General features: G+C 42.5%; 1 protein-coding gene across 1 annotated transcript; it reads right to left on the reverse strand. All coding sequences in view use genetic code 11, as the record gives it.

Moving 5' to 3' along the window:
- Positions 1 to 3,122: 3,122 nt before the first annotated feature.
- Positions 3,123 to 5,792, reverse strand: EGR_04846 (Neuropeptide Y receptor; the record flags this gene model as incomplete). Its single annotated transcript, XM_024494095.1, has 1 exon — positions 3,123 to 5,792. The coding sequence occupies one exon, from the start codon at positions 5,790 to 5,792 to the stop codon at positions 3,123 to 3,125; it is 2,670 nt and encodes an 889-aa protein (XP_024351484.1).
- Between the last annotated feature and the right edge of the window lie 5,488 nt (positions 5,793 to 11,280).

Here is an 11,280-nt window from a genome sequence, read left to right on the forward strand (position 1 = left end):
TGGTGGAGTGGCAACCACCTTGGGTGAGACCATCACCTTGCTATACTGTTATTAAAGCCATCCATCCACATCTATCCTCACCCATTACCAAACGCCGTTTGAAGCATATGTCCACTTTACCACTGCTACCTTCCATTTTCATTTAGCGGTGTCTGGAGAGACCCTCAACACGTGCGTCGCCTAGCAATAGATGCCGTAGGGTCAAAATGGTTTTGCCTCTTTTCGTATTTCCCTACCTGCCAAGTTAGGGTCTTGTTACAATTTAGACTTCCTCATAAAGCCAATTTTTTAAACATATTTTATGGTCGTCTGCGCTGAAATCTCCGATGATATCCCACTTTGACAGAAAAGACGGAGCGCGAGATAAAATAAAACTTGCATTGTCAAACCTACCAACTTGATAAATCAACGGTTTGCACGCAGAGGTGTATATCCAAATATGGCTACCTGTGCATGTGAGTCACGGCCAATCCTCATGCACCATCAGCTATGGTGGGTTGGTGATCCGGTACCAATCAGATTACGCCAACTTGTGAGTGTGGCTGTACATTTCTGTTTAGCCATATCTAGTCATTCTCTAGTCTATAGTGTCCCAATTGGCCATCTTGAACGAGGACATGACCAACGCGCGTGTGTATCCGTGATGCACCTGTTTGCACGGTCGGTCCGGACACATACACATGCACGGAATATCAACCACCAGAGAGATGTTTACTTTATTTGCAACACCGCTCTGTGAGATAGTTTTCTCAACGTTCCGCATCAATTCACCCACATCTTCATTAAATTTATGCTTGTTGGATAAAAATATGCCATGATTTGAGGTTTTGACTCTAATATGAATGCCCTGATGAAACCTGTAATTAATTGTAATTACTACCTGAGACATGGACGGTAGTAAATTCCTCTACATCCGATGTTTTTATCATTTGTTACCTTTGGTTATAGTTCTTTTTAGTTTCATCTGATTACAAAGTATCAATCTTGGCTCCTGTTACCCCCAAAACTGGAATTCTAAATTTGTAGCTTCTTTCTTTAGAGCCCCTTGGCCTTGTGTTTAACACCCTCAAACAAGTAATGAAAACGCGTTTTGACCAGCCTTCTCTTATGAAGTTGCAAATATATGTTTGATTCAATTCCTAGCATTCTCAAATACACTTACTTTGTAATTTTGCCGCCTGAAGCATATTCCACCCACACAATTTGAGCAGTGCAGCAAGGAGCTCTTTTTGCGTTGCTTTCCCACCTCTTCCCGTGATAAAAAGGTAATCGGGACGAAAGAGAGGTGATGAGTTTGCCTCGTTACACATTTCAGCCACTAATGGTGTGCTTTTTCGGTTTTTCCAATTATTACATTTACAAAAAACTGGATTTTAAATGACAAGGAGGGGGAAGTACTAGACCAATCACTTGTTTTTATAAGTTTTGACGTTCAGGAAGAAATCTCCAACTGTTTGACAATTTATTTCCTAAATCAACTTTTCTTTTGTAATATTTTCACCCCGTTAATGAGGTGATTAAATTAGCTTTCCTCTGGATTGTCGAGGCACGTTCATTTCATACTCATTAGTTGAGCAGGTAGTATTTAATGTCGGTGAATAGGAAAAATAAGGGAAAAGACAAAAGATTCTATCTCGCTTGCTTGCGTAAAGACTAGAAGATGGAATAAATAACACCACTTCCAATTAATTCAAACAGTAGTCAGGGTAGAACATGTGCCGCCATGTTTTGGGGGCATGGAGTGTACAAGCCGGGTGGAATTACAAGAGCAAGCGTTGAATAAACAAGCGCAAAGGTCCAGAGTTGTTAATCAAATGCTGTTCATTTCTAACGTGAAATAATATTTTAAAAGGAACTTATTTAGAAACAGAAATAGTCGTTGTAATCGTGGTGTTAAAGGCGTGTCCCCTCTTCCGTGGTTCAGTGGCCTCATGGCACCTGAGCTGCCAGCCTCCCAACCCTTCAATGAGTCTAGGCATACAAGCGGTTGATTTTGATCTACCTTTTAGTAAAAATACCAACATTTCCCGCACACTCTGAAGCGATTAAAATAAATCCCCACGATTAAAAAAACTTAACGAATTTACTCGATCGTGGGTGTAAACACCACTTCACAGACCGGAACTTTTAATAGTAGCTTAAGAAAAACCTCACACTGATAATTTTTATGGGAGCTTTGATTAAATTTTATTGTGCTCCTTGCTTCTCCCGCAGCCGTACTTGAGACTACGCTGCAATGGCATTTTGGGGTTTTGTATTCTGTATAGACCAACGGAAAAAGAAACGCTATGAGGACTACGTCGCATTAAGGCAGCATTTAAACTTCCACCCTTTTGTAAATATTATATCAAAACAAACGATCTGGTCCTGTTTTGCCAGCTGATCTCCAATTTCCCGCTCCCAAATCATTATAACCTGGAGAAGGGTAATCTCTTCAAAAGATTTATTCTTCTTTTGTTAACAGAGTGAGAGAGAAGGATATGAAGTGGAGCAATTTAACTCACGGGATTAAAATGAAAACGCTAAATGCAAAAAGGGGTCCAATAAAGTATAAATTGTTTTCGGTCCCACCTCTTTTATCCCCATAAATGAAATCAAATTATTAATGTCCCCCCAAAATGAGACTAGTCTCACGTGGTGGTAGGTCCTAGTTAATGCAAAAAATTACCCTTCTCTGAAACAGTACTTTGCAAGAATTTTGCTTGAAGCAATTAGGAAGACGACTGAAGGGATCACCGATCGGTGTATCTTTAGTTTAAAGCGAAGAAAGGGAAAGCCGCGCTAATTTATCTGCGCATTCACCACCAGAGTCGCAGCGTCAAGTATATGTGACACTGGTAGTGGACATGCTAATGGTAGCCGAACAGCATCCCCATAAGCGTTGAATCATCCAGTGCTGTTAACCATTCAAACATCAAAGTTTTACAGCCAACGGCTATATTGCATGGCCCATGAAGAAGTGCGTTTACTGCTAGTATTATATTACCTTGTAGGACACAAAGGTAGCAGCTAGCGCCCAGCACGGTGATTAAATTGCGGTGGTAAAAACAAGTATTTTTTAAAATAGCAAAAAAAGACCAATAAGAGATCAAAATGTGTTCTTCACTCCACCTCTGCGGACGTTATGTTCCCACCCGCCCATTGTTATCATTGTTTACTGGTTTTGATGGCCAAGAGCGGTTCAGACGTGCCGAGTAGAGGCTGGGTTTCCGAGGTTGTGATTTCACGGACATCCCAAGAGTATTGTTGATAGAGTGGGATTTACGCGGCTTTTTAGGGGCCAGATTTACTTTCATTCGTTCATCCTGTAGGACTATTTTGTGGAAATGTGCAAAATCATCGCTGATCATGGATTCACTTTCTGTTGAGCCCTCCCTAAGGACAAGTGATGAGTTCTTCCCCACTGTAGAAGTTGTTGGCGACTTTTTAAGACGGAAGACTTCATAGGTGCTTTGTCGCCGCATTTGAAGGGACTGACGGTTATTCGCAGAGGAGGAACCTCGTGAGGACTCATTATCGCAACTTATGGAGACGCTTCGCTTGAAACGATCACGTTGGAGGGCCGCTGCTGTAGTCGGCAATGCTGGCACGACCTTGCCTTCTTGACGCTGTACCGGTTTATGCTCCTGCATCGTAGCAGATTCTACAATATCTCCGCAGTTGGACACTTCTTCTAATGGAGCTAAAGTCCGGCATGACTTCGGCACGCCTTTACTGGAACTTCTACGTCGAAATATGTCAATAGGGGGCGCAGAGGTGGTTAGAGAAGGTGGTGGAGTGTGAACCTCTATGTTGACAAGCTTCTGATGCCGATTATTTTGAACGTGATGCACTGGGGAGTTCTTTAAGCTCCTTGTTGTCTCTTCGTCTGCACAGGGAAGCTCCTCATTAAAGGTTGAAGATGGTTCACACACCGTTACCACAGGTGCGGGTGAAGAAACACGAAGGAGGGATTGATCAGTCCTACTGTTTGCAGAACCACTCTCTTGCTGTTTCACTGCATCAACCATAAAAGAACTCCTCGGAGTTTTTTCGTAGAATGATGAAGGAAGTAGGCTAGTCCGCTTAGTGGAACTCTCATTAATGCTTAGGGTTGCGCTTTCTCGAGTCAGAAATGTTAAGCTTGCAGGGTCAAGATGCTGCAGGCTATGGTTCACTTGTTGTATGCCTAATTGGTTTTGCCCAGTTTGATACTCGGGAAATTTTTGATCTCCTCCATAACCCTCCTTTTCTCCACTTGGGTAGGGCGGTGTTTTATCATTTGTGGAGCATCTCTGCAGTCGACGTGTGCGCTTGCTCAATGAGGAGATTCTCGGCTCTGAGACATCAGATTTTCGCTTTGTGTCAAATAAATTCTTCACTTGCTCATTGTGTTGATGAAACCCCGTGCGAAAAATGAACTGAAAACCACAACAATGAATTTTGTAAACCGGAGTGCCAAATGCATTTCTTCGATACTTGTGAAAGGCTCGAGTTTTAATGGAACTGCGATCGGAGGTAGGAATATCCGGGAATCCACGAAGACTACCGCGTAGTCGTGTGAGACTGAGATTCCGCGTTCGCTGAAATCGTATGGTCACTCTTTTCATAAGAAGCCGCATCGTATCAGTCATGCAGCCGTAGAGGCAGGGGTTCAAACAACCCGAACACATGGCTAGAAGTTTGAGAATGAGATCAATTATCTTTGCGTGACCACCAAGAAGCAGACGAGACTGAGGCACAATGTCTGAGATGTTATATTTCCGTTCAAACGATCTGGGTGGTCGAACTGAGGCATTAAGATCTTCGTGGATGAAAACCAGATTGTTATCACGCGATGGTAAAAGGAGGGATTTTATGTTAACCACACTACTTAAATTGCTCTGAGTGCCCTCAAATAACGGGAACAAGTTAATGGGATTTCGTTTCTGTGCTCGATAAGCGTAGACTTCTAGAATGATGGAGAAAACATTCCATGGAGTCCAGCAGATAAAGAAGCAGATAACAATGGCAATAAGGATCTTGTTTGTGCGCTTCTTTCTCTCCAAATCGCGTTTTCGAAAGCGTCTCTCATGTAGCCGAAAGTAAATCCGAGTGTAGAGAGTGGCAGTAAGGAGAAGAGGTAGAAAGAACTGTACAGTGAAGGTGAAGATAGTGTAACAGAGCCGAATCTCCGGGGAAGGCCACTCTTCCACGCAATAGTGATACTCCATCGGTTCTCTCTGTCCGTCTTCCAGCCTAGTCACTGCTTGACTGCTTTTATTGAAGATGGCTATGGGAATTACACTAATAACACTGATTACAGCAATTGCAACGAGGGTAAGGGACGCAGAACCCCGAGGCATACGTCTGCGCAGGGGATAGACAATGATATTATACCGGTCAATGCCGATAACAAGGATAACGAGGCAAGAGATGTGCATTGGAAGCCCGAAGGTGGAGAAGACTAACTGGCAGGCAAGGTTAGAGAAGTATACACGCTCCTGCATCTCATAGTAGGCTTGCATGGGCATATTGAATCCCGACATAAAGATGTCGGAGATGGCGAGCGCGAGAACGAAGCGATTGGTGATATTGTGGAGGGATTTAGGATGCCAGATGAGAAGAAAGAAAACCACAGCTGCATTGGTTGTGACGCCGATTACAGCAAAGAGAGCGTAGAGGAGGATAAGAATGACGCGTACCCATACGATGCGATGCGAACTGAAGTAGGCGTCACCGTAAATGGAATAGAGGAGGTCACCTGGAAAGGAACTTCCATTCTGCAAACTTGGTAGATTCTCTGTGGAGAACAGACCTGAGAAGTCTAGCATCCTCGTACGGACTTAACAGAGGGAGTCATGAGCATCATCTGGTTGCAGGGGAAACCACCTTGTGAAAAGCTGAACCAAAATTAAATTATTTTTAATGGGGCCTATTTTTAAACCCCGTCTGCCTCCTTCCGCCTGCTTAGCCGAGGAGATCATTAGTACGACCCGTTTGAGTCGGATGATGCGACTAATTAGGCCCTATCAACAAAAATTTTAAAGGCGCTTCTAGATTACCAAAGTAGTGGATGGTGGAGGAGGCAATGGATGGTATAAAATGGATATCTAATGACCTAAACCACAACAGTGATATTTACTCCTCCCCTAGTAGATGATTTTAAGTGGTTAGGGAAAGAAGGCACTATGATACTTCAATTATTTGTACCCCACTTCCAACATTATGCATCCGCCACAGCTCTTCTGTGCAATAGTAACATATCTTCTGCCACACTCCTAATGACTTCTTCAAACTTTGGGGAGGACTAGGGACGCTACATTGATGGCGGAGGAAACTTTCCTGATTTCGACAGCTGGTTGCCAAACCTTAATGCGACGCGAAGAGGGCATGTGCCGATGATGGAAGAATCTGAGAAGTTCACTAACAGAATGGCCTAAAATGGCGTCCGCCATCGACAAATACTCAAATTCCGTGTTTTAAAGGAATGCTTTTTACAGCTAAAGCGACACTAGCCGTGAACCATCCGGAAAAATTTACCATGGAGCTGACTCCGGTAATCTTATGAAGGTGTCAATGAAGTGAACACGAGATACCTCCACCTCTCTACTGGCTGAGTAGAACGCAAATAGATATGGGTAGATGGCACTGAAATGCGAACAAGGAGGCAAGAAAAATATCCGCTAAACTTCACCTCCCCAAAATTGTTTTAAGCCCCATCCTTATTTTGATGACCGCTTTTTTGCCAGCGCCCATACGAATAGTGGCGAACATACAGGGTGGCCAACACGTCTCCTCTTTCCCCAATAAAGTTGCTAAACAGGACGATCCTATGGGTTTAGTGAAATTGCCAAGCGAGATTAGTGACTTTGCGGTCAGCTGCACTCAAATTTAATGACTGGTGCCATTGGTTCGTGGGTGTTTACCCTACAGCCCTGACCAAGTTGTGGTGGCCGACGCCGGGGTAGACCAAAGGGAGCGTCGGGGACGATGATCAAAAGAAGGGGGGAGGGCTATGTATTCCTCACTTGTTAGTTAATCTCTTTGTTTTGGTTTCACGGGCGTGGAAGGACGTGGTCATTGTACTTTTGCTAGGAGGCATGGCCTTCGGATCACGCCAGTAGCTCCCCCCATCCAGCCCTTCTGTACGTCTTCCCATGAGTTACATCTTCCTTTGCCTTTAGGGGAGGCTTTAAGGCGCTACGCTACTCTCCGTCTTTTTAATAATTAAGTAGCATTTCTGTGTATTAAACAACGAGATAAGAAAAAGTTATTGTCGATCTAGTGCCTTCCTTGTTTATGATTTAATTTCCCCAGTCACAGAACGTAGGCGTACACCCTTGATTTTTGATTACCAAAAAGAATCACATTAGACACAGGTAATTCAAATCAGCTAAGCAATTAACTCGTTGGTTCTAGTCTCTGCTGACTGGATTTCTGGTTCATAGAAGGGCACTCAGCAAGCGCAATGGCTAACCTACTGGCTAAATGGGAATTTTTTGAACATTGGCGAGGCTTTTTAGTGGTTTGTATTGGATTCTGCAAGGATTAATGCCAATTTTACCCAGAAATTTCCTAAAACCTACCATCGATTACGGAATTTTAACTTTTTCCCTCTAGTTACGCATCAAGATATAATCAAGTTAGCTCAAGGTTTGACGGCGAACCAGCTTCACAAAGAAGAATAAAAGGGTAAGTGAGGCGACTTTAACTCACTGAACATGCAAATGCTGAAAAAATTCTGGCTAATAAATAGAAATACCTTGAGGGACTTAATTAATTTCAAGGAAGTTGAAATATCTGGTCTAGAGAAGTCAGATTAACTGTAGAGCAAAAATTTTGTTGGCCAGGCCAACTCTCAAAGGAGGACAGAGGGGAGAAAAACTATTCACCCACGTAACGATGGCAAATCTCTGAGGTATTCGTATTCATTCAGTTACATATTAGCTGCGAATAAACAAAGCAAGTCCAATCAGTCAAGCTGGAAATGAGATGTGAATAACTTCAACCTAGAATTGTGGACGAGGATGAATAGGAATGATCCCTTGATGAAATTTTTCATCATCATCAGTTTCATAGCTGCGATTAGTACACAATGAATAACTTTGAATAGCAAACCTCTGTACCTTTTCTTGATAGGTAAAATCAGACTAGATAATGTTTCCCCCAAAATGTTTCCCGGTGCTGAGGGTCCAACTGCGTGAAGTGCGAACATTATAGCAACCAGTTGCATTAATTTGTGAGCCGCCAACAGATTAGTCGAGTTTATGGTAGTGGAATACGTATGTTACTAAGAGAAGCACCCGGTCCACCTATTACTGACAGTCGGCGTTGCGCTCGGCTGATAGAGACGCAGGTAATGAAGTGGCCGATTTTTGCAGGATGGATATTCTGGCAGAAAACTTATAAACTTGAAAATTTTAATGACAAATATGCGGTTTAATCTATTTATATACTTATTCAAAAGTGAAAAAAACTGTTCGCCAATCCAAAAGTTGGGGTTACAGCGCCACCACGCTCGTGCCTTTGTTGTTCCGTCGACGGAATCATTTGCCTCCATGTATAGCCAACATGCCGACCCTCCTGTGCGCATGTCTCAAGAGCTCACAGAGCATTTATACTCAACGTAGCTGGCAGAGTTTAAACGCCACACACGACGCAACATTAAGAAATGTTATTAATTGAGGGCAGCTTTAAGAACTCCTTCATTAAACTCCTGTGTGCGCCAAAAATATGTGGCAACTAATTGCCAACCAGAGCATTCCGGAGTGGAATTTGTGCTATTTCAAGGCTGCGTCGTTAAAATCTGAGAATACTCGGACCAAGATGACACTCTCATGAAACATGTAGCAGCTTGAGTGCAGAGAGTCAATTTGGCAATAAGTGAACTTTTGAATTTATTTAGAGATAACACCTAAGTCTTTTAGGCTAACAAAATCATTAACCTATAGAAGGAAGAAAGTTTGCGTCCAAAACACTGCAATTTTTACTAAAATGTACTTTTTGCCAATGTATTAACGGAATGGAAATAAAAATCCCTGTAATTTGCGTTGACATCTGGTGAAATGTCATTCGCCTGTTGTTTAATTTTCTTAAGTTTCCTCTTTACGAATCTGTTTTACTGTAAAGCACAATTTTTCTTTCACATTTGACAGGGATATCAATGCTTTAAATTACACTAAAGTGGCTGTGGAGAAGAGACCGTGAGAATGCAAACTCTTAAATAGTTTTCAAGGACGATTTTCTTCAAATCGGGAAAGTCGTGGATGTCCCAAGTGAAACTTATCATAAGACGAACATTTAAGTAATCCAATCTACAGTTTAGAAGTTTCGCATGATATTCCAAACGGGTATTTTAGGATGGAAAAAACGTCAGCTCATTAATATTGCCCGTATAAAGTCAAGACTACTTCAATTTACAGATAAGAAATAAAAAAATGTAGAAGAATCATTACTACATACAAATAAACCCACTTTAATGTAGTGAGGATTCCTGTAAAGCATCAGGTACTGTGATCTCTCCTTCCAGGCTTAAGTGCCCTTTTCCTCTGGCCTTCAGCCATTGGGTAGATTTTGCAACCAATCAGAGGGCATAAAGAAAGCAGTAGCAGCCAATGCTTGATGTGCCACTGCGCAACCCATAGAGTCCGGTGTCATCTGCTTTCGGTAGTTAACTTATAATTTAGCGGAATTAATGTGTATATGTTGCATACTGGCTGTCAGGAGCTCTAAGGAGGATTAACTGCTGCAATTCAAGTGTTTCGTTGGCTCATTGCCCAATTATTACTGACCGTTTCTTTGCCGCCATCAAATGTTCCTCTAAGATATGACGCATATTTGTGACGGAGGACACAGAGGTGAGAACCGGGAGGTAGGTGAGGAAGTAAAAAGTGTCATATTTTAAACAAATTCTGGGTAAAAGAGGGATGATACATTACATGAACATGATGAACTAGAGGCGAAAAGTTCAGTTCAAGTAAATAATTATTCATTTTGCTACCTGCTTTTTGATATTCCCTTAAAACCCAAATTGCGGACCTTAACTACATATAGGGTGTCTTTGCTCGGATGTTAGTCTGTTTCGACTTCACATCTTATGTCTACGACATCTGTTGCAGTGACAACTTACTACAAGCCAGTTATTGCCGGAAAAAGTTGACTAGCGTCACTGTGTCGTGAAAGTCTAAAAAATGCATAATACTAGAGCTGAAAATGAATAAAGATATGCAAAATGGCTGGGAGGCTACTGTCATGGATCAGAAGCTGTGCTACTCAGCAAGAATACAATCGGGGAGCATTGAGTGCTTTCCTAATCAAAAAGTACATTTAAACAAACGCTCTCTTCATTTGAGCGTCACGTCTGGCGCTCCCCTTGATCAACCTTCCGAGAAGGTCATCGTAACGTAGTCGGTGCTGTAGGAAAAGCACCAACTTACCAAAAGGCTAGTCATCGAATTTATGTGCAACTGAGAAGATATTCGACTTCAGCATCACTGATCCCTTTTGGCAACTTCACTGTCCTCTGGATTTCCTCCCCTTTTGGGAACACTGTTAAGAGAAGCGTAATGGACAGATCATCTTGTGTATCCACCGAGGAACAGAATTTAAACCGGTTCTGTGGGCATAATGCTTCGCGTATATTCCTCCTTGCCACCTGGTGTACACTGTCCATTCAACAAGAAGAGAAGTGGAGGAGGTTTTAGAGCGCCAAAGGTGGACCTATTACTACGGTCACAGAAATCAAGGCAGTTGTTCTCTAGGATAGAGTTTGCCTTACACTGCTACCAATGCAGAGCCCTGAGTCTTGCCTGAAGAGGAAAGAAATCATAATACTAGGGGGAATATGTATCTCTGACGTAGGGAGGGGCTGAGGAGCCACTGATATGACCTGGAGGCCATGCGATCAAGCGGAAGTACAAAGATGGAGCCCTCGGTACCCGCGTAATCGAAAAGAAGAGTTGGGTAAGTAATCAATCTCATACGGCAGCATTTATTGCATAATAACACGTATTTATAAAATTGCGTCATGTTTTCTGCTCTATACTGGCAGCAGTAACAATGTCATCTCAACCCCTTTATTAATCAGACACATTATTAAGTTTATATACTTTGTGAGAAATATTACCCTTCTCCTAGGGTTATTATACCTACAGTTAAGATAAATACGTGGAAGAACCACTGATCGAAGAAGCATAGACACACCGTCAGTTGACGCATAACCTCCAAACCCTCGCCCAAATTGTAAACAAAAGTTCAACAAAGCAGATCCGTAAATGGTGTGTATCCAAGCCTGGTAACATACACACACACATATACGCA

This window comes from Echinococcus granulosus (assembly GCF_000524195.1).
Source record: "Echinococcus granulosus chromosome Unknown EG_S00032, whole genome shotgun sequence".
NCBI lineage: Eukaryota > Metazoa > Platyhelminthes > Cestoda > Cyclophyllidea > Taeniidae > Echinococcus > Echinococcus granulosus.